Source organism: Centroberyx gerrardi, chromosome 13, assembly GCF_048128805.1.
Source record: "Centroberyx gerrardi isolate f3 chromosome 13, fCenGer3.hap1.cur.20231027, whole genome shotgun sequence".
In the NCBI taxonomy this organism is placed as follows: domain Eukaryota; kingdom Metazoa; phylum Chordata; class Actinopteri; order Beryciformes; family Berycidae; genus Centroberyx; species Centroberyx gerrardi.
In genome coordinates, this window is record NC_136009.1 from 12,748,150 (window position 1) to 12,774,804 (window position 26,655).

A 26,655-nucleotide genomic window follows, 5' to 3' on the forward strand; every position below is an offset into this window, starting at 1 on the left:
TGACGCAGCTGTTCTCTGACTCCAAGAACTAGCAGTTAGCAACATATAGAACCATAAAATAACTACTGGACCTTCTTACAACAATGTCTCTTTTTCTGACATCTTTCATCTGTAAATATACTCATAATGCGCCTTTGGCCGTCTGGACTCATTTCTGTAGGAGAGTAACCACCTAAAGCCAGTTTGACCAACTTTGTGGAAGAGTTTACCCATTTTTTAAGAAATTTCAAAAATTTTCATGATATAAATTCATAGTTGGCCTGTCGTAAGTTGTATCAAACTTGTATGATAGGGGGAAATAATGATTTTCTATAAAGACAGGTGATTTTTTTGTTTATTATATATATATATTTTTTTATTTATTTGTTTATTTTTGATGACCAAACCCCTAGGCCTCCATCACTGCTTACTACATGCTGATGATGTGACAGCATTTTCTTGCTCACATTTTCTACACTTGGTCACAAATCATTCATTCATTGTCTTTTTGAAAATGGCTCTTTGCAAAAACAAGTCAGCTTTCATGCTCAAAATCATTTCTTATCATGTTCAGATGATCATGATAGCGAAATACCTTCATCTTTGTTACTTTGTTCCTCTCTCCCTCCCTCTTCCTCTCTTACACACACTCAAAAAACACACACAGATTGCTGAAGTGTCGAGAAAAAAATCAAGAAGCAATGTATGTTCAGCCAGACCTCCTGGCTCAAATCACATCTCATTCATGCAAGTGAATAAGTCGTTTTACATCACATGCTTCACTGTGTTTCACATGTGGCAGCTTTTGTCTTATCAAAGCTGTCAGACAATTATGAAAATATACATTTCCATACAAAATGACTGTTTGGAGCCAATATTTTGAATTTGTTTACATGTATGGGTTTTTTCCTTCTTTCCAGATGCTGATCCATTCCTCTCTACTGTTCAGCCAAAGATTCCTCACCTCTTTCTCTCTATCTGTCTCTTTCATAACGTAAATAAATCACACACACACACACACACACACACACACACTCTTCAGTAACAGTATAGAGTCTCCATGGCAGGTTTCTAATTTTGCAGGATTTAAACTGAAAAATTACATGGTCATTTTTTTGATATTTTTGTGATTATTTGCAGTTAAGATGCGACTTCCATCAAAAAGTGTGAAGATCTCCTGAGATGATGAGGTTTTACCTGGAAGGTGGCTGGAAACAGCTCGAACACATCAGTACGATGAGGACCTCCACCCAACTAGAGACACAGAGATGATTATTGTGTGTGTGTGTGTGTGTGTGTGTGTGTATGAACGCTCTTTGCCCTGTAGATACATGCCATACCCAACATGTGTTTGATTCTACAGTATGTGTGTGTTACCTTCTCCTCCATGCTGTATCCATGCAGGTGTAGACATGTCCTGTGTGTGTGTGTGTGTGTGTGTGTGTGTGTGTGTATACCTTGTATTCCACACTGTGGCCATGCCAGTGTACAGTGTGTATGTCCACTTCATTGCCCATTCCCATCAGTAAACCTTATCACCCACCTCCACGTTCAAACCAATCAGGTTACCATACAGAAGACCATTAATACCTGCACATATAGACACAGAACACACACACACACACGCAGGGTTTGAAAAGCCTCTGAAACAGCATGTAGACCATCATGGGACACTAAAACTCATTGAAACCCAGACTAATGAACTTCTTCTAGGTGGGTTAGCAGCTCCTTAAGGCAGAGTGAGGCAGGTTCCACTGCAGGTTTTACATGCCGACACCCTGAAGCTGTTCAGTAGGTCATATATCCTCACCTCCATCATATCAGTGGTGGACGACACTATAGCCAATATCCCATAACCTATATAACGTTCTGCTACCTGTTAGCCGGTCCGTTGAACATGTCAGTATCCCAGGTGTGGTCTGGAGCGTAGTCCCAGTCTGTTTCCATGGCAGCGATGTAGTAGGTTTTTTTTACTGCTTCTAATACCTCTACTACTACTACTACTACTAATACTGCTACTACTACTACTACTACTACTACTAATACTGCTACTACTACTACTAATACTGCTACTACTACTACTACTACTACTAATACTGCTACTACTACTACTAATACTGCTACTACTACTACTACTTCTAATACTGCTTCTACTACTACTACTTCCAATACTGCTTTTACTACTACTACTTCCAATACTGCTACTACTACTACTAATACTGCTTCTACTACTACTACTTACAATACTGCTACTACTACTACTACTACTACTAATACTGCTGCTACTACTACTTCTAATACTGCTGCTGCTACTACTACTTCCAATACTGCTACTACTACTACTTCTACTACTGCTGCTACTACTACTACTACTACTTCCAATACTACTACTACTACTACTTCTAATACTACTTCTACTACTACTACTTCCAATACTGCTACTACTACTACTTCTAATACTGCTGCTACTACTACTACCACTACTAATACTGCTGCTACTACTACTACTACTACTACTACTACTGCTACTACTACTACTACTTCTAATACTGCTGCTACTACTACTATCACTACTAATACTGCTGCTACTACTACTACTACTACTACTACTACTGCTACTACTACTACTACTTCTAATACTGCTGCTACTACTACTACCACTACTAATACTGCTGCTACTACTACTACTACTACTACTACTACTGCTACTACTACTTCTAATACTGCTGCTACTACTACTACCACTACTAATACTGCTGCTACTACTACTACTACTACTACTACTACTGCTACTACTACTACTACTTCTAATACTGCTTCTACTACTACTACTACTACTACTACTACTACTACTACTACTACTACTACTGCTACTACTACTACTACTTCCAATACTGCTACTACTACTACTACTACTACTGCTACTATTACTACTACGTCTAATACTGCTACTACTACTGCAAATAATACCACTATTACTACTACTACTAATTGTGTTACTCCTTCTACAACAACAAAAATTACTAATGGTATTACTGCTATTACATTTACCACTACCACTGCTACCTGTGCTAGTACTATTTCATCTACATACTACTGTAACAGTTACTACTGCAAATACTACTGCAAGTACTACCATAACTATCACTACTACAGAAACTTCTACTGCTGCTATTGTTATTATACAACTACTAGAACGACAAATGCTTTTACTAATACTACTACTGCTACCCTTATGACTTTTACAAGTCCTACTACTACGACTACTGGTACCTCTACTGTTACTAATACTGCTATCATTTTAAACTACTAATTCAATTACTTCAAAGACTGAAACTACTAGTATTACTGTTGTACTACTACTACTGCTGCTGCTACTACTACTATTGCTACCACTGTTGCTACTTCTACTGTTTCTAATACTGATAGTCCAAATACTACTACTACTACTATTGCTACTTCTACTGTTACTAATACTGCTACGATTTTAAACTACTAATTCAACTACCTCAAACACTGACACTACTACTATTTCTGTTTTACTGCTACTGCTGCTACTACTACCACTACTTCTACTGTTTTAATACTGATAGTCCAAATACTACTACTACTGCTAATTGTATTACTTCTGCTACTGATATTACAACTGCTACGTTTACTACAACCCATAATACTACAACCTTTAAAAACATTATTAGGCCTACCTATCCTTCCATGTATTGATAACTACAGGACTTTTGCCTTTCAAATAAATTGCATAAGATCAAAATACTCAAAATTTAAACACATTTAAACTCTTTGTAATGAATTCAACTATCTTCAACCTTCTCTTGCTGAAGCAAGCACACTAATTTTCTTCAGAAAATGTAACCTTTTCTAGTTGATTTTGAAGCTGTGTCAAATACAACTGAATTACATGGAAAAGGAATCCAAAACTAGACATTATTGTTATATTGGAGCTTTTCTACTAAGAATGGATTCAAGAAGTAAAGAAAAAAAAAAAAAGGCTGAACTGCTGTAATACACATGATGAGTCTGAGCTGTACTTTTGAGCTGTACTGCTGTTGCCAAAAAGTGTGACGTCACCTATTTAAATGAGGAGGGATCTGAAGGGATCCTGACCCAGCAATCTATCACACCTGTCCTAGAGCTTTGATGTGTTTGGAAAGTAAATGGAGTCTGTTATATTTACAAGGTTAGTGTTGTGACTAACTATAACGCCTATAAATATTTCTAAGTATTTATAAGTATTTCAATTACACAGAAATATTGTTGTATAATACTGTACAGTAAGCCTGTTGATCAAGCACTTAAGACACATGATATGTTATAGTATAATGTTTATTAAACAAAGAGGAGCCATGTAGATTCTAAAACAAGTCTTTATTGGTCAATATACAGAAAGCACTGGGATGACCATTTGAGAGAGAGAAATCCCAACCATTTTGTTTACAAAAAGAAAAAAAGAAACAGATATATAAAATAACTGTCTTGAACATTTTTACAGGGTTTATTTTTATATTTAAAAGAATCTTTTCTCTTTCATTTTTTTTTTTTTACGATGCACAATATGGCAAAGGGAGAGGGGAAACGAGGCAGTTGTCTCACAATGATGACATCACGATCACAGGTGCTTAAAGGCCAACAGAGGGAAGGAAAGGCGGTCGGGAGGAGTACCAATTACAAAACTCATAGGGAGTAATAGCCACTGATACTGTCCGAACATGAAGAATGGAGCGGTTGGAAGTGATTTCTCTGGATTGGGCGGTGTCAGGGATTTGTAGTTGCTTATTTTTAGATCCTTTGAGAATGAACACCACATTTGGATGTGCAAAAGCTCTTGATGGAATTAAATTTTATCTAAGCACATGTACTTAATCTGTTAGAATGATGTCACATGACAAACCAAAGCAGGAGAACTACTTGATTCCTGCGAGGAATCATCGTCAAACGAAAGTCTCCACTTCTGCTTCTAGCTCTGGTGCGACTGTACAGTACCTCACCTGTGGTGGGAGGTGATCACTTGACAACACCAATGAAATACACATTCACCCCGTCCCGTTACTGTTAACTATCTAAGCCAGGTTTCTCTGTAGGTGTTCACCCTACTTTAACAGCACAAGTGTTTGTTACATCAGATTCTGTGTATTGGTAATTGCTCCTGCGTCCTTTCTTGCAGAGTGGGATCAGGCTCCCTTTCCTTGGACAGACAGGACCCTCTCTATCATTTCAGCCACTGGAAAAGCAGACAGGTAACTGCTAGAATCAAATATCAGCTGTGGTTAGGCCACAGCATGGACATTGGTAGAGGACACAGATACAAACAAATAAGCTTTAAATAAACATCAACTCTTTCGGTTTCCTAGAGCATTTTAGCACTAGAATCATCTTTATCCATTAGCTCATTATTGATTATTTTAGCATTAAGATGCCTTTGGGAAACCTAGGATGGAAGGTAGGGCCTGCTAAACTGCACTGAGCATAACTCTTCTTTGTATGTAAGGATGAGGATGGAATGGGTCGAACCTACATTTATGCTAAGAGATAACTTGTCTAGGATCTTGTTTCCCTTAAGTATCTAAGGGCTAAGAGCCATAGCACTAAGATGCATTTGGGGAAACCTGACACTGATCACACAGACATCAAGGAACAGGAAAGTGTTAGACACACATTGGGTTAGGGTAAAAGATAAAAACAGAGGATAAACATTGAGTGACAGTACAGCTACGCTATACCTACCATATACGCCAAAAGGATTTATATAAAAACATACAAGTACTAAGTAGTTTCTTTCTTTTTCATCGTGTCGAGGGAGAAACAAGCAGAGAAAGAAAGAAACTAAGAAAGAACTGAAGAAATAATGTATCAAAATGTTAAAATCAGCTTGCAGATACACCTCACTGTTATGTGAATCTCCTGTTAATAACAATTCAGACAATCTGATAAAAAAATAAGAAATATTTTAAACAACACGAGATTTTAAATAACACAAAAGTAATCTAAGAACATATTTCATTGCAAATATTAAATGTTGCAAAGAAACACAACATCCCTGTGTTTATGCAAGAAAGAGAAATGTTGCGTCAGCATATTCAAAATGTGGTTCCAGATTGTTTGGCTCAGAAAATCAAACGTGTGGAATATTTTTTAAATGATCAGTACTTAAAATCAGAGTTTGAACTGCTTTTATCAGCAAAACTCCAACATTTCAGCACATACAAATGAGCCACTGAGAAGAGTGTTTGTTGGGCATTCACCATACATTTTGTTCTACTGCATTGATTGTGATGTGAATAATAATGTTGAAACTGTTTGATCAATTAGACTAGATTAGAAGGTTTTCAAACACTGTGAGCTGGTTTGGTGGTAGCTCTGACTTTGTCCAGCAGAGGGAGATGTTTCATTAAACATGGCAACACGGAATGGTTGAGTGTATTGTTCTCACAACAGATTGTAAATGATTTTATCAGGGATTTGGAGTGCATTTTTGTGTGTGTGTGCCTGTAGGTGTGCATGCGAGCATGTTTGTACGACAGAGTGAGATGGGGTGTCTGTGAGTGGTGTGTATGTGTGTGTGTGTGTGTGTGTGTGTGAGAGAGAGAGAGAAGGGGGGTGTGTGTGTGCGTGCGTGTCTGGTCAATATGTTACGGAGGAACTGTCCCACTCATGTTTTCCCTTCTGCTTCCTCTCCTTCTGTTCTTCTCTCTCCTCTTCCTCTTCCTCCTCCTCTTCGTCTTCATCACTGTTGTCTGACTCGGCACTTGAGACTCCACCCAGCTGTTCGTCTTCCTCCTCCCCTTCCTCCTCCTCGTATTCTTCCTCTCTTACCTCCTCCTCCAGAGTCTGAGATCCTCCAATGTTCTAGAGAACAGAGTAAGGCTCACTAAGGTCACCAGATTTATCCCAAACCAGGTTAGTATGCTAAAGCGGCATCAAATGCAAGTGATTAATGTGTGAGATACATCTGAGTGCATCTACAATTTTTTATTTTTCAAATATTTGACAGCACACCCCTATGCCTGCACCCTTCTGAGTTACCTCCATGGGGTTGACAGTGATGGTGAGAGTGGAGTTGTCCCAGTCCACCTCAGCATCCTTGACCCCGTCCTCGTCTTCTCTGGACCCCTCCTGGTGTGTGGCATGGATCCTGTAGATGCCGATCACCACGATCACCACCAGGGCGGCGATACAAACCACGATCACCACTGTGGCTGCTGGAGGCGCCGCTCCTACAGGGTGAGGACGGGAGAACAAGGGGAAGATATACTGTTGATTTTATATGTTAAATTATATTAGATTATTAGTTTAGATTACATTTATCTGCCTATCATGGACATTTACAGGCACACTTGAAACTGTTTCTCAGCAAAATGACCAACTTCTCTATCGGTGCTGCCATATTATTAATTGCTTTTAATGGTGTCCTTGTTGTTGATGATGTTGATATTTGTTATGCTGTTTACCGTCTCCAATTCCTTGTGTGTCCATTCAGTTTATGCCTGTCCTACTTTACCATTCTTTCAACATTACTGTTTTGTCTCCCTGTTTTTTAAATTGTTTTTTGTCCCTTTCCCTCAAGGCCTTCTGCGTCTTACCAGGCCATCACTGTAAATAAGAATTTGTTCTTAATTGACTTGCCTGTTTAAATAAAGGTTAAAATAATAAATTATATTATATTATATTATATTATATTATATTATATTATATTATATTATATCTGAGTCTAGGTGTACATAGCCTGCTGCAGTAGCCTACTCTGACTGTAGGTAGCCAAATTAATTAAAGCACACTGGTCTCCTTTGAGATACACTGTTTCCCCTTTGTTTGTTATGTTTAACCTATAGTCTTTGCCCCACAAGTTTGAGCATTAAAAGAGCATTTATTTGGTTTTAAGCAGTGAGTAAAAGGATAGACACTGGTAGTTATCTGGATTTCCTTATCTTGCTTTTGCAAGAGTATTCAGAAAAGAGAATTTCGCTGACAACTGTGCATCTGGTGCTGATATGGAGTAAGTGTATTATACTGATGTAACATTGAGTTATTCTGCTCTATTCTAATTATATATGTGGCTTACCTGACATGTGTGAGTTGAGAGTGTGTATCATGAGTGGGTGATGCACAGGTCTCAGGTACTGGGGTTGGGCAGCCATATGATTGACATGTTCCACAGGTGCTGAGTGGTGAAGGACACTGACCTAAAGGGGTGGGACACAGAGCATTAAGATTTTAGAAAAGGATGTAGAGAAGGAGAGCAGTCAAGAAAAACAGAAAGAGGATGAGGATGCATCTGATGTGAGAGGTGAAAAAAGAAAAAGAAAATAAACTGACTGAGCATAAGAAAGAGTTATTGATTGCAAGATTGAAAGACGAATACGATGGAGAAGGGGGTACAAGATGAAAGATGGATGACAGATGAGAAGGAGAGGAAGAGGAAGAGAGGGAGAGAGAAGCAACCAAGCATATGAGGGAGTGAGCAAGAGAGTTGAAACATGACGGATGAAAGACGGAGCACTGACCTCCAAATTGAACTCGTTGCTGGTGTAGCGTCCGTTGAGTTCGGAGCAGGTAAGCCTGAACCTTCTCTCACTCAGGGTGGCAGGTCGCCAGTTCCTGTAGTGCACCTGTCTCAGCACCTGCTCATAGTGGGCCATGGAGTCCACACCTTGCACACAGCAAAGACAATACCATACTATAGTCTAAAACCTTAGATCTAGTGCAACAATATGCCAATTTAAACCTGCAGTAAGCGATATCAGACCTTATAACCAATCCTGAAACTAATGTGTGCTATGTGGCGATTTCATTGAGACATAATGACATAAACCAATATCCACACACTGCCAGCTGTGTTGCTGTTTTCACCTCTTTTCTAAAGCTTGTCGTCAAATTCTGGTCTGCAATGAAGCTCCCCCCGGTCCATTCAGTATTTTTTTTTTTTTTTTTTAAACCTAGCTTGTCTCCTCCCTCGCAATTTAAAAGCGGCGCTCACCCCCTCCCATTCCTGAAAATATTCTCATAATGGCAGAATCGATGAAGCGAGTGAGTAAACTTAGTAAATTATTAATCTAGGAAACTTGCTACTTTTCTCATGTAACTTTCAACTTTCACTTTAAATTCTGGCAAAGCGAGACTGGTAACCGGCCAAACTTCTCCGTAGGTATGTTTAGCTTAGCTATTAGCATTTATGCACGGTGCTTTGCAATGTGTGTCCTTGGTAGGCCTCCATAGTGCAGTGGCTTTGCTGTGCTTTATTTACAAATGTGTTGCGGTTTCTGTCGCCCTCTAGTGGTCAGAAGATTTCACTTATTGCAGCTTTAATAAGAAATATTGTAATATACTGGGACAGGGATCAATTTCAGGGACCATTTCAACTGTCTTAATGTCTACAGAGTGAATGTCCATCTTCGGCATATTTCCAATAAATTGCCATTAATTGGCCATTGGAAATATGATTTTTTATTATGTTTTCCCTAAGATGTTAAGTTAGCAAGGAGGTGCATTTCATAATGTCTGCCCACCAAGGGGCACTACCACCACACACCATGCACCCTGTCTGTGCATTACCAGTCCGCCCCCCACCTACCATATATTGATATTCCTGAGGTGGAGTTGGTGGCGTCCAGGTGTTTTCCCAACAAAGCGCTGTGATGAAGCTCCAGACTCTCCCTCTCAGGATTCAGTTCCTCCCCAATCACCAATACATCACAGTAGTCCAGGTTATGCATCACCTCCATCACACCTGGCCTGTGGGCTGTATCCGTGGACATGAACTCACAGATTTGTAGGTGTGTGTGTGCAAACAGATGCTTGTAGAATATCAAATATCCAGTGCATATAAAGGCATATGTGTGAGGAAAAAATTAGTCTACATTTCTACCTGAACCAGAGCTAAAAAAAAAGATCAAACCACCAATCAATCTTTATGTGAAGTTAATGCACTTATCTATTATGCATGTGACGTAAGAATCTCATGACACCATACTGACTGTAATCACATTGTAGTAATAACTGTAATAACATGGAGAATTACATGATATCAACCGCTCCACTCACATCCACTGAACGGTGAGTTGTCTCCCTTGATCACGGTGCTGGTGATGCGTAGCTCCTTGAAGGGGGCCACGCCCAGAGGCCCCCGCAGGTCGCTGGCAGGCCTGACGAGTCGATTCGATCCCGTGATGGTGATCCGTGGCTCGCTGGGCGGCATGACCATTACGACTGCCTTGATGTCTGGGATGGAGAGGCACGTGTCCTCCCCAAAACACCTGGCAAACAGAAGGAGAGAAGAGAGATTACAGGGAAGCAGTGGTGCTGCTTTTTTTTTGGTCATTATCAGAGACAAGTAATGGCTTTCAATCTACCCCCAGTTTTAGTTTCTTTCATTGCCTCAGCCATTTTTATCTGCATGTTATCCATCATTGGTACAGTAATGCTATGAGACATTGCTCAGGGAAATGACATTTGGCCAGTGAAAAGTGATCCAAAATGCTGACAAGACGTAGGTTTTACTATTTGTCTCCCGGTGATACATCCACTAGAAGCTGGCTCCAAGTCAGCCTTAACCGCTGGTCATTCTGTCCCATCCAATTCAATTTAAAATACTCCTAATTACATTTAAAGCATTGCGAGGCCTGGCTCCTCCATATATCTCTGAATAGTTGAAGCCGTACACTACAGCAAGGCCACTCAGGTCCTCAGACCAAGGTCTCTTAGTTGTCTCGCGGTCCAAATTAAAAACTAGAGGTGACCGTGCCTTTTCAGTTTTAGCTCCAACCCTATGTTTAATTTTCTATTTGTTTTTAACCTGCCTTTTGTTTTATTTCTTTTTGTAAATCAAGTTGTAACACTTTTGTTTCGTTTTGAAAAGTGCTATACTTACTCCAAATGTGAACTACTCCTGCTATAAACACAATGAGCAGCCATGCTGTACTTTTCAGAAAACAAACATTTTGCACATTTTGCAATGGTGGAAGGGCAATGAAGACACTTGATGATGTTTTACACACACACACACACACACACACACACACACACACACACACACACACACACAGACACAGCATTTCTACACACACAGCAGTTCTAGCACCATACCTATGATGTGGTCATTCTTCTATTTTTCTCGATTTATCTGTTTGTGTCCTGTTTACTTTCCGATGAATTTGTGACATCTAAATAAACTTGAGTTGACTCGACAAACCTTTTAAAAAATGACATGTAAATGGACTGACACATCAGGGCTTTATGTTTGGAGATCATAATTATAGAAGAAATAAAAACTGCATCATGCCGGTATACACCATTAATCACGTGTCCCTAGCTTTGATGTTTTGGATGGAGATATTCATCTTCTACCCACAAAGCACAGGACAAAGAAACAACAAGGAAACAAAAAGCATGGATGAATCTCAAGTTTTAAGTTGCAACTTGGATGATGTATGTCTATCAACTGTATTTGTCCAATCCTTTTTTGGTAAGAGCTGATAGTGGACAGTTCTGAGGTTTGTCCCACTTGAGTACTGCACCAAACAGATGGCTGTTTTAAAAAAGACACCCACGCAGAACCCCACAACAGGCCGCTGGTGAATGCCTAAAAACTGGCCCTGATAAAACATTCCCAATCATTACTTTTTCCCTCTCATGCCAACATGGCATACATGTACAGAATACAATTCTGTGAAACAACAAAGCACTAAACAACAAAGCACTAAATTAGCACACAGACAATTAAAATCCTTGAGAGTCTCCCTATAAGGACAGCACCTTCTTTTTGACTGTTTGTGTCAGAAACTTCTAAAACCTCCCAGTTGATAGAGGGATAAAGGAGGAAAACTCTTGGAATTCCAAAATCAAATCTCATTTTCCAATTCAGGATCAACTGGTTTCAAAATGATGCAATGTGTTTTGAATGGGTTTCATGGGCCCTAAAGTCATGAATATTATTCAACCGATAGAAGAATGCAAATCGAATTCAACTATAATCATAAAAAACACTCAAATTGGAAGTACAAGGTCTTCATGTGATAGCAGTGATGTTATTCCAATGCCATAGGATATTTGTTTCTATTTATGAACATTCATGGCTATATCCTGAAGGCAGCAGTACCACGTACCAGCAGTACCCCCCTCTCACACACGCCAGTCTCTTTGATACATAGACAGACGCATGCTAAATCAAAGGATTTTGTGTTTTTTCCAATAATACTGGATATTCTGAACATAACCAATTCTTTCCCAAAGGTAAAAATCTGAGAGCCAAGACTGTTTACTCTCTATAACCAAGTGAGCTTCATGTTATGGTAGTGAAATCAGTTCCAAACTAGAAAATAGAAAATCATCCTAGATACTACAACATTCACTTTTTCTATTTCCCCTCTAAAACCTATGGACAGGGCTATGGGCAGAGCAAAATCTTTTGCCTTGTTTCTGGCTATGGGACATGATAAATAATATACATTGTATACATCCTTAGCTGTTTACTTTTTGGTGTCTGAAAATTATGTTTAACTATTTTATCTGTGCCATGTATCATATTTTTCAAAGGGGTAATTTTTCATATTTGTAATTATTAATAAAGAGTCTGAATCTGTGAATGCCCACTACAGGGGACAAGCAATATCAGTGATACAAATATCAGCAAACAATGTTACACTGGCCAAGTGTATTGAAAAAAATAAACGTTGCAACAAAGTGAAACATCACTTTAACACATGAGGTGAATGCAATTAGCCCCAACCTCTGCTTTGTGAAGAGCCCGTGCTACATTACTGAGACACTCTGGTGAGAGCTGGCTCTGCTCCAGCCTCATTACTGCTCAGGAGGAGAAAGAGAGAGGGAGAGAGAGTCAAAAAGAAAAAAAAAGAAGGAGAGGGAGAAAAGAGGAGTGGAGGAAGTCAGAAAAGTCTCCCAGGATGCTAAATCAGCAAGTAATTACGCTTTTCACACGTAGATGCAAAGTGCTCTTCACTTGTTTATTTGTTCATTTGCTTTCCCCTGACTGATGAGGAACTGGCTACTTGTTGAGGGCGTCGATATGATGCTTGAGCTGAGTGATTGCTATGTGCTTTGTGCTAACGCATTTCGCTTCCACCCAAAACTATAGTGCAAAGAGTTTCAACGAGTGAGAAATAAAGGGATGAGAAAGAGTGTGGTTTGTGTTTGTGTGCACACATGCCACTGTAGCTACCTGTGTGTGTGTGTGTGTGTGTGTGTGTGAGTGTGAGTATACTTGCGCGGTATTTGTGTGTGTGTCCATCCACCTGTATATAATCAAGTAAATTTGCTCCAGTCTCACAGGCCATTACTCGTAACAGCCTTATTTTAAAACTATGGAGAGGGAGTTTGTGAGGTGTAGCACAATAAAGTGTTTCTCATGCTAACTGCTTGCCCTCTCAACAACATCTCAGGCTCTGTCCCAGTCTCCAGTGCCATTTGGAGCAGTAAAGACTGTATTTAAACAAGGCAAAGCCATTTTTACCCCTTTTTCCAAATGATTTTGAAGTCTTTGTCATGCAGATATGTGGTTTTCCTGACTCCCCTAACTGGAAAATAATCAGATTCCATGAGGTTCCTCCTGTTTAGACTGCAATAAAAACATCTCTGCTAATAAAACAGTCACGTTTTGCACCAGTGTGAATCTAGCCAAGTCACCATTCAGAATCAGGCTTTGTAAAATAGTTTAATTCATTTCAAAAATATTGTTTCATTGATACATTTGAAAATCAATGCAAGGAGTGTAATTCATGTGAACGTATGAGGTCTGGGTGCATGCAAGCATGAACGTTTTCGAAAACAACGGCTGTAATGAAGATTTACGCTAAATAATGGTGTAAATATAGGTCTTCTCCACTGTGTGATCGTTTGGTTTCAGATGATGTATGGAGTCATTTTATGGTCATTTTTTGCTGTTTTTGGAACTCTAAAGAAACGGTCACTAATGACGTCAGTTGTTTTGGAGAAGGCTGCTACGGAGTTGTGCTGGCAACCTCCCTGTGTGTCATATGGACTAACAAACTTAACCTGTCTTTCAACTGGCATGAGGGTGAGTAGATAATGACAGAATTTTCATTTTTGGGTGAACTATTCCTTTAAGGTCTCAGTTCAATCCAGGCTTGTTTGGAATATGAAATTCAACGACCCTATGAATCAACAGTACTGAAGTAGCAACGATTTTTGAGCAATTCCCGCTCCTAGTCATGGCTTGCAACACAGAGACAAGTCGCACAGCTATAAAACAATACCATCTGGCACTAAAACAAACAAACATCAACACTGTTTAGTGGGGCTACATTATTGTTTTTGCCTCTATCAAAGACTGCAGCTTTACAATCTGCTGAATGTAAAGGAAGATCCATCTCTCTTTATCTAGAGGGGAGCTGTGAAGTGTTGTTCAGAGTTAGACAACCTCTATTACTGCTCCTCTAGCCCGCCTCGCCTTATCGACCAACACACATCCAGGCTGATTTGACCTGCCTGCGTTCACTGCTCAGCAAATGAACAGGTACTGGATAGGTGTACAGACATGATGGGCAGACACATACAAGCATACACTGTGAGACACATAGACAAGCACCCACATATGTACACACACACACACACACACACACACACACAAGCATGCAAATGTGTGCACACAGGTTGCTTGACGATGGACAAGCACTTGACAAGTGGGGAGAAACCTATTGTTTAAGGTCTATAAGAGAAACAAACAGAAACAGAAATCCACACACACAAGCACGCACACTCCATCACACACATATGGAAACTACAATTTCTCTTGAAGAGAAAGAGGGGGAACAGATGCAATATGAGTGTGTAAATGCATATAAAAGAGCACAAGTAAAACAGCAGCAGTCTGTAATGCAGATTAATTACCCAACAGTAACACAGGAGGAGATGCAAAGAAATGGTGAGAATATAATGACAGAACAGAGAGAAGTAGAGAAAGAAAGGAAAGGCAGACAAAGACACATAGACAGGAAGAAAGGAAGGAAGGAAGGAGGCAAGCAGGGAAGAAACAAATAAAGATAGTGTTGAGATATCTCAAATCTCACATATGACAGTAATTCTGACTAAAACTGACAAACAATTCAGATTAAAACGTCACAGATGTTGGATCCCAGCAGAAAGTCTGGTGATGAAATCTGCTTTTGAGGTGAAAAACGACAGAGAGGCAAGAGGTTTTCATTCAAATACCCAAATACACCAATCTATGGGTGGCATCACATTCTCCTCAGCCCCGAGCCAGTCAGGGGTTATCAATTTAGAGAATTAATCACTGCAAGTTACAGCTTGTGTGTGTGTGTGTCTACAATATTGCAGTGCAAAAGAGGACACGTGTGCCAGCATTATCGAGCCAAGTCTGCTGATCACTGATCACACCAACAGGCACAGCATGAACTCAAATATATGGCTGGCAACATTTCAAACGCTATAAGACAAAAGGGGGGACAAGTGGAGTAAGAGGCAGAGAGAAGGAGAGAGAGCGGGAGAGAAAGAGACAAAGAGAGATGTTGGGTGAGATGGACACATGGGCACAGTGGCCGCCTCAAAACAGATGATCAGACATAGATGCCTCTCTTTGCGTACAGTATGTGTTCGCATGTGATTAAAAAGGACGCTGGTTCGAATCCCCAGATTGCCCTGGGACAACGTGGATGGGGAAAGTGAATGAGTAATGCTCTCCTGTCCTTGAGCAAGGCACTGAACCCCCAGCTGTTGGGTGTGTGTGTGTACTCACTGCACTGTGGTGGCGATGTGCAGCCGGCGGAGGCCTGGGGTGGGGAACTGACGAGAATTGATGTAGGACACCTTGGTCATGGCTGTGTTGATGCTGTCCAGATCCTCTCCTTCCACCACTAGCACCGACTGGGCTGGGTTAAAATGGAACTGGACACACAGACACACACACACACAAATAAATATGGATAACAACAGGCTATATACATGAAAAACAATACTGTTGATCATACTGTAACTGCATTGCTTCAAATTTCCCCATCTGAATTGCCTCAATGTGTGATGCATGTATCCTGGCCCTGACTCAGTTAGCAATAACTTAGTAGAAACTGTCATCTAGAAACTTTATTTGCACTTAGTGTTGATGAATGTCAGTTGGAAACTTGAGATTGCAGCTGTCTCAGTTATCCTTTTAATGCAAAGGCAGCTGAACGGCCATTTTCCAAAGTACAAGTCTAGTGGACACTTAATTAAGTGTCAAGTGGCTGAGTGGCTGTTTTGAATTTTTTAGTTTTGTTGTGTGTGTGTGTGTGTGTGTGTGTCTGTACTTGTGTGTGTTTGTGTGCATGTGTGTAATTGTGTATGTGAGCATACATGCCTATGTATTTATATGTGTCCCTACCTATGCTATGCATTATGAACTTGTATGTAGGAGGGTAATGGGTGCATATACAATGGATACTAAGATTCAAAGCCTGCAAATGCAGTGTGTATGTGTGTGTGTGTGTGTGTGTGTGTGTGTGTGTGTGTGTATGGGCATCCCTGTCTTCTCCATTTTTCCACCCACCTTGATGTCCTTAGCAAGGCTTTCAAGGGAGTTAATATCAAGGCCTTCCTTGCAGGCCTGCAAACAGGAGATAACCTTCTGGGTTTCGATGCGGCCTGGTCGGATGGTCAGGCCCGACAGGCTGCCACGGAAATACTGTGTGAACCTTGGAGTCGCAACCTCACCGCCTGATGGGAAGGAGGGAAGCAGGGGGAGAGGAGAGGAGAGAAAGCAGGCAATGCAAGGGTGGTGGTAGAGAAGACAGCGGAGAGAATGGGGAAGTGAGACGAGAAAGGATAGAAGAGGAAAGGAGGAGGGAAAGAGTGAGAAATGGGGGGAGAAGTGAGTATTGGAAAGAAGTTGATTGGGAAAAAGATACAACATGTACTATGTACTGTATATCTCTATGGCAAATACACATACAGTTTGCTGAGAATAACATCTGTGAATCTGCTTTAAGAACATGCTTACAAACCCCTAATGGGTTGTGAGCTTATGAAGTGTTTAGCAGTTTTTTTTCCAAATTTTGCAGCTGAGGTAAGATTAGTGTCTCATGTTGAACACAGACTGTATGGAAGAAGACAGAAGTTGTATTAAATATAAGAAGAATGTGCACATTGTACAGCAGTAAGATATTTCAAACATTTGAAACAATTGTAATACATTTGAAACAATTATAATACATTTGAAACAATTATAATACTAAATTTGCCAAGAGATAAATTGCTTTTTGTTGTGTTGTCTTGACATTATGTTGCAAATGTGTTTTCCTGTTTTTCTAATGCACTGTATGTGGCTCCTATGTGCTGATATCTCTTTTAGTGTTTGTAAATTTACAGATACAGACTTGTCTTTCAGTTTGCATCAGAGTACTTCATTTTGCAGTTGACAAAAGGGACATTTTGTTGTTGAAAAAGTTGAAGAGTTTACCTTAGAAAAGTTTGAAAACTTCCAGACTTGAGTACAGCTGACAGCAGTGAACTGAAACTGAAATTTGCCACTTCTTTTTTCTACTTCTATATACGTATACAGCTATGTGTTAAAAATACCATGAAGCTACCATGAAGATCCAGTCATGCTGAACTACAATACATAGCACACCAAACTTTCAAGTGTAATGTTCAAGATATCTGCATTTTGATATATTACATTACATTTTAGAACAAGTCTTTCATTTAAATAGATAAGAAAATCTAGAAATACCCATAAATAGCAATTATAATGTGTTGGTCTCTACAGTCTGTACAGTAGAAGCTGTTAAGAATCACTACATGTCTGATATCCTGTCATGTCTTCACACGTTTATGATGTACTGAAAACTGTGAAAGACGTTTCACAGCAAATGAGAGAGCAAAATATGCTGGAATTAATAAGGACCACCCTTTTCTAGATTTAATCACTTACTGCACTGCACGGAATGGAACGTGTCTCAGCCTACATGCTTTTCTGTGAGTATACATCAGTCAATATCAAATACAAACTTTTCACTCATTGGCTTTGGCAATAATTAATGTGTACTTGTGTATGAAGCGTTTTATTCCGAAACCCTAGATATCCATTTTTAGAAAATGGCCTGCTTCCTGAAATTAAAAACAAAGAACAGAAATATCTGTCCGAACCCAAATGATTCCATCCTCAAAATCATTAATTTCTAAGTTCTTAAGATAACTAACATTAGAGTCTATAGGAAGATCACAGCACACTCGACTACGGTGTTAGAGGTAAAAAAAAGTAGACCTTCTTCAGGGCATACTTAAGTGTGCAGAAGTTTTGCTCTTCCACTAAGATAACTAACATTAAAATTTAAGTGGTATTCCATATTGTTCTTTGTTTTTATGACAGAAATTGTCAGCATGAGTGACATTTTTTTTCAAATGGTGATATCTGATTTTGAAAAGAATCTCTTAACATGAATATGAGTATTGATTCATAATCTGTTTTCCCATAAAGCAGCAACATATAGTAAAATGTACCAATATCTTCGCTCTGTATATACAAGTGTTTACTGTAGGTGTACACAGGACTTATCATTGGTTATTATAGAAAATGTATCATTAATAAAACAGTGAAACTAAACGGTATTTTTACTGGTTATTTTTTGTTGAAAATGATATAAATATAGTTATATCTATATATAAAGTTATACATATATATAAAGTTATATCACACTGAAAGTCACAGCTCAACAACTTACTAAATGAAATAAAGTATAGTAACAGTTACCACTCCCAGACTGTAAGTAGATATAAAAAAAAAAAAGAAAAATAACTGTATTGTACCTTTGACTCACTTTTCATGTTTTTCCTCTCATCAGCAATGAGCATGTGTGTCCTCTTTGGCCCATCTCACAGTGAAGGTAGTTTATTTATTTGTCCAATATATTTCCATTGGTTTTGTTTCTTATGCGCCTGAACTAACCCCTGTTTCCACCCTCCTGCAGCAAACCCCCCTTCTGTCCTACTGAATGTATCTCCTTCAAAGTGGCTGAACGTTGGAGACTCTGTCATTTTGTCGTGCGAGGTTACCGATTCATCTAACACAGACTGGAGGTTCTCCTGGCACAGGGCGATTCCCCACACCGGTACACTAGAGTTGGTACAGATTAATGCCATCCGTTATTCTGTCCAGCAGCTACCAGACAGCCAGCGTGGGGCCGGAGGTGTCTACTCCCTCAGCTCTGTCAATGAGAATCATACAGGGGTGTACGCATGTAGAGCTGAGAGAGGGGTTCCTGTCACACACACACTTTACAGCTACCCTCAGCTTCTCTGGGTAGCAGGTGAGTTATGTTATACTGCATATTGTTCAGAAACAGAGGTTGCACCCAAAAGCGAATTCAATAAGCAGGAGTTCCCCTAAGTTCCCCTAACATCATCACATACTGAGAGTCGATAAGTCTAACGTTGGTTCATTAGTTTTCAATGTCTGTGGAGAGGATGAAGAAAGTTAGGCTGTCTATAGCACAGTATACGAATAGCATAATCTTAATGTAACTTATATTTTTCCATTATTCTCGATACAGCACATTGATATCTCTGTTTTCTTAGATCCTTCTCCTCCAGCCTCTCTGAGCATCAGTCCAAACAGATCTCAGCACTTTGTGGATGACTGTCTCTTACTGAGCTGCGAGGTGCAGGGGAACTCCAGCGGATGGAGGCTGATGATGCTGAGAAATGACGGAACGCTGTCAGAATGTAGACCGTCTATCCAAGGTCCATTGGGACCCACATGCAATATAACTGGCATTTACATATATGAGGCTGGGGTGTACTGGTGTGAGTTTGGCACAAGACAGTACAGCAATGCGATCAACGTTACAGTGGCTGGTATGTTAGTGACTGGCAAAACTCGGCTCAAAATTATCCAAATTATAATCAACTGTCGTAGCTAAAAAAACACAAACAAATTCCAGGGATTCATTCTCCCATTCATTGTATTTGTCATGTTTAATCACCATTTATGCTACAAAGCTTGAAAATTCAGCTAACTTTACGATGAATCAATATCATAATGTGACTTATATTCACAGGTGGCGATACGCTGTTAGAGAGTCCCGTCCTGCCTTTGGCCGAGGGAGATTCTCTAACTCTGCGCTGTTTAGTGAAGGCAGGGATAAACCCTGACATCGAAGTCAAGTTCTATAAAGATGGATCACTCATCAAAACCAAGGCGATGAATGTGATGACCATCGCAAACATATCGAAGTCAGATGAAGGGATGTATACTTGCCAAGTTCCTGCACACTCACAATCACCAAGAAGCTGGGTGGCAGTGAGAGGTAAGATCAAATATCTTTAAAATGTTTTCTTCTCTTTGTTCTCACAGCCTTGGGGGTCCGATCAGTCTGTGAGCTTGTTGAGGCCTTTAGACTGATCTTTTTCCCCTGATATGTATCTATCTCTGTGTTCATATACAGGCTCCAGCTCAGGTGCAAGCCCTAAAGGATTGCACACGGGTGTAATAGCAGGGCTGACAGTGGCTGCTCTGGCTTTTGTCATCATCATTTCAGTGATGGTGACCATTTTCTGCTTCAAGAGTTCAAAAGGTCCCACCTTTACACATTTTTCAATTTTTTATTTATTTATCAGAGAGAATATTTTACATCTAGACCACAACTGGGGACCTTAATACGTTGAAATCTGCTTCTTTCCATACTGTTGAGCTTAGCCTGTAACTGTAGATGAATTCTGCTAAATTTAATTGGGTTAGAGTGCTGTATAGTGGAATAAAAGCAATAAGCTGTCATCAAATTGGCAAGAAACCTTCTTCAACAAGCATGCTGTGGTTGTACAGCTACAGTATACTAGCACGACATCACACACATGACAGTATGTGGTGGCCCAAGCTAGCAAGACAACACTATATACATATTTAGTCTCGCCCTCTTGTACGTGATGTGGGGTTTTGCAGATAAAAAAAGACCCAATGCCGTGGCTAACATGTTCTGCTTGGTAATTCTCTCATATCACGTGACAGCAAGCAGTTCAGCTTGCAACTCTGGTAGAGCAAAACCACAACCACAAAGCAGCCGTGAACATTTAAAAAAAAAATTGTCTCCCCAATACAATACCTAACAAGGCCTTTTTCTGCTTCAGGACAGAACGCTGTGGCTTGCTCAGCTGATGTGATATACACTGAAGTCAGACTGAGAAATACACTGAAGGCTAGAGGTGATTAGAAAGATTTCTGCTAAATGTTAGTCAGCAAAGTTACAAGCTTCTAACTTAAGAGTTATTCATTTTATGATAAATGTGTCTCTCACAGAGACTTCAGTCCCTCAGTGTCCATCAGACGTTGTGTACTCTGAAGTGAAGAAAGGCAGACGTGCTGGTAAGAACATTGCTGTAATTACGTACAGTAACTTAATTAAGTGTTAAGTGTTTGCAAATACATGTGGATTTATTTAGTTGCGTTTCTCCCCTCAGTTGAATCTGGTGAAGTGATTTACACCTCCATTGTGATTAAAGACCGAGAAAGTGGCACGTCCAACAGGAGGAAAGGTAGGAAAAGATTTAAGGCCCTGACACACCAAACCGACTTCAAAGAACCAGCGGCGACAAAGGCCGACTGTTGCGTCGCCTCACGTCGCCTGCGTCTGGTCCAAAAAGTTGCACTTGAACACACCGCAAAGACTACAGCCGACGGCCAACTAGCACGTACGTTCTGCGCCTGCGTGAGGGGAAATAACTCTCCATACCTTATGTCTGATAAGAAGTTGCAAATGGCACTGGCGTTGTCAGCCCTTGGTCTTTTGGTTGTGGAAGAAGAAAGGAAGAGGCGGAGGCGAAAAATAAGGAGAAACCGCACTAGATGGGTGAAATCATGAATAACGTTACTCCAGCGACAGGCTCAAGGGGCTTTCCCGAACCTGTGTCGAGAGCTGGAGATAAATGAAACCTCCGATTTAAAAAATTTCGCTCGGCTCTTTCCTGTTCAGTTCCACATGTTGAAGGAATTTATCAGTCCAATCATCCAGAGGCAAAACACAAACTACCAATCAGAGTGATCTCTCTCACCGACGGCTCCGACGCCGATTCAACATGCTCAATCGGCCGAAAAGACGCCGACAGGGTCCGACTAGTGCCGACGGTGCGGGACACACCGCAAAAACTAGGGACACCGACGCTTACCGACGGCCCGACATTGCCCGACGGCCGACCGTCGGCCTGGTGTGTCAGGGCCTTTAGGTGACAAACTCCTATTCAGCCTGCTTTGTAACATACTATGTTCAAAGCCATATCAGCTACCTCTCTATATATCTATGAATTGGGGTAAACAAGCCTGCCCCATGTCAACTAACTCACCCTAACCTCAGTTATTTTTCTCAAAAACTATTTATCACAAAAAATAATTTTAGCTTCAAATGCCAACAACACCTTTGGTTTGTGGATAATTTGGCTCAGAGGCTCATATGTTATTAAGAGAAGATTTCTGCAAGTTTGCCAAGCTGTTTTTATCCTTTAGTGATCTAGAAGAAGTCATCTGTGCTGTTATCTCTTATCGTTCTCTTCTACTGCAGCTCTCTTCTCTGTATTCTGCCTCAGTCAAAAGTCCCTCTCACACCTCCGGCTTGTAAAAAAACGGAGGAGCGTAAATTCTTACTGGAGCAAAAACACAAAATCATATTACCCCAATTATGGCAATTTTGTATTGGCAACTTGTTAGTTGTAGATTTTAAGATGTAACTGATCACCTTTAAGGCATGGATGAGTTGGCACTGAACTAGAGTATTTTAAAAACCTTTCAACTCCATATGAGCTGGATCACAGCCTGAGGACCTTGCATTTGTTTCATGCTTTGCTTTCATTGCTCTTTACTTTTTACTGATGATTTTACATTTTTGTTTTTATTTACTCCTCTGCAAAGCACCTTGTAGCAGTGTTTTGAAAAGTGCTACGCAAACTAAGACTATCATCCATCCATATTGTTAATTATTTTTACAGTGTATCTCTCATTTCTGAGAGCAGACTGTGGTCAGCACTGTGTTTTTTGCAATGACATTGCAATGTCAGGAAGTAGGGGCAGAGTGAGAAATCTTGCTTTTTCCTAATCTTCGACTGTACCCATTACCTCCCTCTCTTCTCTCCCTCTCATCTCTCTCTGTAACTGCAGAAATATTCCTCAGTATTCTGCCCTTGATTCTCCGTCTTTATCTCTCTCACAAATGCATTGTTGAGAGCCTCTGTGATTCAGTGAATGAAGGGAAACTGATATTTTTGGATTGTGTGTGCTTGTGTGTGCATATGTGTGTGTCTATCCATGTGTGTATGTGTTTTTTACAGATCCATGAAAGAGAGAAAGGACCAAAACGACCCAACAAGAGGACACATATGTCACATGTTGCATGGCATACTTTGCATACACATACACATTTTGGCAGTGTTAACAAGTATGATCTACTGTAAATAAGCTATCTATGCTACGTGTAAGCAAATCAGTAAGCCTAAGCAATAGCTCTGTATCAAATTAAAGCATGTTCATTTTAACCATTATTTATATTTGATGTAATATGGAAAATAATGTTATATTGTAGGTTCAAGTATGCAAATAACATTATTAAAATGGAACTTAAAAATTGGCATAGCTTATTTTTTAGGCATCCATGCTGCACTTTTTCATTTCTTTTGCCCATGCTGTCAAGATGAACAAAAATGAAAAACATTAAAAATATTTTGTTTCTCTGTAACTCTTTGGCTGAAGGGTCTGCTGACTGTCAGTGAAAATGTGGTTTCCTGTCCTTCTCATTGTCTTATCCTTTAATTCTCAGGCAAAGCAGCCTGGGCATTTCTGCTTGCTATTTGCTAATTAGTAAACACACACACAGACAGTAAAATTATTCTTTTCATTGGATTAATGTATTTGAGTCAGTACATCTAAATGATACCAAGCTTTCACAGGTTTTGAGTTTTTCCTGAGCATGAACATGCCCATTGAGCCTCCCAAGGACTTGTATTCTACTGCATGTATGGTGGCTGTTCTATTCTTGCATTCTCACTGTGGTCAATCACGCTGAAAAGCAGAAGTAGGCTCCCTGCACTCTCTACAGCTGCATCACTTGCTGTCATTCCGTCTTTTCAGCACTGGAACAAATCAGGTATCGTGGCTCTACTTCTTCAAAGTTCCGGCATAAAGCTGAAATGTATTGGTGATGAATTCCACAAGTAGTCGAGGCACAGAAGCGCAGTGCAAATAATTTTACTTTAATTATTTTAGATTTAGAAAGTAGCTTTTACCCCACACTTGCGGCCTTTAAAACCAGAGTTGGTGTGTATTTGTGCCTGACTGTAGGCTACATGGATTATAAAAGAAATGAGGCTGGCCAGATTAATTCAGACCCTTATATGTCTTTGATGACTTGGTACATATCGGGCTCGATAACAAAGATGCCACATTCACTCATTTTTGACCAACAGTGGCAGACTATCCTCTTTGTTGTAGTTTATAAAGAAGATAAGTAACAGGACCAGGGGTTAAAGTGGGCCGGAACGATCCGGAACGGCGTTCCGGCACCTTCGATTAATAAGTAAATAAATCTGATTGGCAGTTTCATACATAATAATGTCAAGCGAGTTCACAGGGCTGCCAACTCTCACGCATTGACCGTGAGACTCACGCAATTGACATTTTTCACACGCTCTCACGCCACAAGTCCATTTTCTCAGGCAGTGAAAAACAAATTCATAACTGATAACGTTGCGGCGCGAAAAGAGACACTGACAGCGCACGGACAGACAAGACAGAGCAGCACCGTGCAGCAGAGAGTTATTCAGACCATCTGAACAGCGAGAAATATACACAAATCTATTATATTGTCATTTATTCCCATGCATGGTGCTCAGAGTAATCTCAGTCAGCGGCTCTTCTGCGTCTCTCCTTCTCCTCTCGCGCCGTGCGCACGCAGGCAGGAGTGAGAGTGAGTTACTATGGTTACATGGACGCTCTGTGTCTCTGTCGCTCTTTCTTGCGGTTCCCAATGATAGGTTTTTAGGTTAGTATGCCTATGCAAAATCATGGATGTAAGCACCTCAATGCTGAAATCTTGTAATATAACATAATTTTACGTTTTTGGTTAACATTATACAGGGTTTCTTGACTTAATCCAAGAGGTTAGGTGGTGTAGAAATGCAGGACATTTGTTTTAAATTACTATTTTTTTCTGACCCCCCCACCAATTATGTATCTTACCCCCCCCCCACACACACACACACACACACACACACACACACACACACACACACACACACCTGTATGCAACACCTACAGTATAACTTGACCATATTCCATATTTGCACGGTGGCCATTTTAGTAGAGTTTCCCACCCTGAGTGTTCAAAATGGCCGCCGTGTGAATAAGCTTTTGTGTAAAATTGGCCCTGTCGCTGTCTGACAACTGGGCGGGACCCATGTTTCACCAAGCTCCTCCCCAGTGACTCCTCCAAGATCTGCAGTGCAATGCTGAACTTGTAGGTTACTTTGCATTGGTAAGTAAGTTACTGTCTCCGTTTAAGTGCATGGTGCTTTGCTATGTTACAGAAAAATAAATGCAAGTAAGGGAAAAATATGCAGCGTAACTCTTAAAGATGTGAAAAATAAAGGTAGTCTGTTAGCATTTGCAGCGTCTTGCAGACAAATCTATAGCAAACACCTTTTATTCAGTAAGCTAATACGGTTTGTCCTGCAGACATTTTGACCTAGCATGTCTTGGAGACATGTGCATAAGCAATCGCTAAGTCCAGCTGTTGTAGGCTTCACTTGTCTAACAGACCACAACTACGCAATTCATTTGTCTGTAAGACGCTGCAGATTGCTTAGTCATTGCTTATGGGGTTGTCTCCAAGAGATGCTAGGTCAAAATGTCTGCAAGACATTATTCATTTACGTGTACAATTACAAGTAGCCTATTCAAATATGTATACAAATAGTGCTCACATAATGATTGGTCTATATAAAAGAAGTGAATATGATTGTGGATGGATGGATAGCCTGATAAATGATTAGTGATTTACTGATACATTTCAACCCCTATAGAAAACCACCCAAGCGTCTTCGCCCTTTACTGCCTAAGCTACAGTGCATTAGTTAGGTTATTGTATACTGTGGTTGCTTTGAAATTTCACCCCATTACTTTTCTGTTGTACATGAAAGCCGATAACAAGCACACATTTCAGGTGCAATCTCAATAACAGCTTATTGCTATAGAAAACTGCTGCACAACCATTTACTTGTCAACCTTGTATGGCGACACGGGTCTCCTTTTTGCTTTCGGGGGCAGTGAAAATAAAGTCTGATGCCTTTCATTCCGCATGTCTCGTCATTATGTTGTTGATTGTGGGGAAGAGAGGATGGAGAAATGAGAGACTCTGAAAGGCAATCCCGCTTGCTAATGGCCTGCAAAGTTATCAGTTGCGGCTTAGTGGAGCTTAAAGCTGCTTCATTGGGATGTAATAGCTGGCGAACTTGTCCTCCATTCACTCTGGCTAATCCCTCCTTCAGGGCTTTCTCTCACAATCAGAGATTCATGGAAAGAGACAGAAAGAGAGGGATGTATGAAGCAGGGAAGAAAATGAAGAAGAAAAAAGAAAATTGCAATCAGGCACCAGATGAAAAGAAATTCAAATGACAACCAAAATGCCATCAGAATTAAAGCTTCGGATGATGTTGGCGGGTGCCATG

The 26,655-nt window shown here is 40.2% G+C and overlaps 2 protein-coding genes across 2 annotated transcripts in view; one reads left to right on the top strand and one right to left on the bottom strand.

Annotated features, from left to right (window-relative positions):
• Positions 1-6,152: 6,152 nt before the first annotated feature.
• Positions 6,153-26,655, bottom strand: part of LOC139909286 (calsyntenin-2-like) — a 153,141-nt gene continuing 132,638 nt past the window's right edge. Inside the window, exons 11-18 of the mRNA XM_078287643.1 lie at positions 16,505-16,671; positions 15,719-15,867; positions 10,033-10,244; positions 9,563-9,730; positions 8,496-8,641; positions 8,054-8,174; positions 7,018-7,208; positions 6,153-6,840 (exon numbers count right to left, since the gene is read on the bottom strand). Of these exons, the coding sequence (XP_078143769.1) occupies positions 6,616-6,840; positions 7,018-7,208; positions 8,054-8,174; positions 8,496-8,641; positions 9,563-9,730; positions 10,033-10,244; positions 15,719-15,867; positions 16,505-16,671 (1,379 nt within the window). The 3' untranslated portion in view covers positions 6,153-6,615. The remainder of the gene's footprint in view (positions 6,841-7,017; positions 7,209-8,053; positions 8,175-8,495; positions 8,642-9,562; positions 9,731-10,032; positions 10,245-15,718; positions 15,868-16,504; positions 16,672-26,655) is intronic.
• On the top strand, positions 17,901-23,502 carry LOC139909274 (vascular cell adhesion protein 1-like). The gene is made up of 10 exons (XM_078287573.1): positions 17,901-17,931; positions 18,798-18,839; positions 18,924-19,262; positions 19,531-19,809; positions 20,013-20,261; positions 20,400-20,528; positions 21,079-21,153; positions 21,248-21,313; positions 21,409-21,483; positions 23,266-23,502. The coding sequence occupies exons 1-10, from the start codon at positions 17,901-17,903 to the stop codon at positions 23,271-23,273; spliced, it is 1,293 nt and encodes a 430-aa protein (XP_078143699.1). The 3' UTR covers positions 23,274-23,502.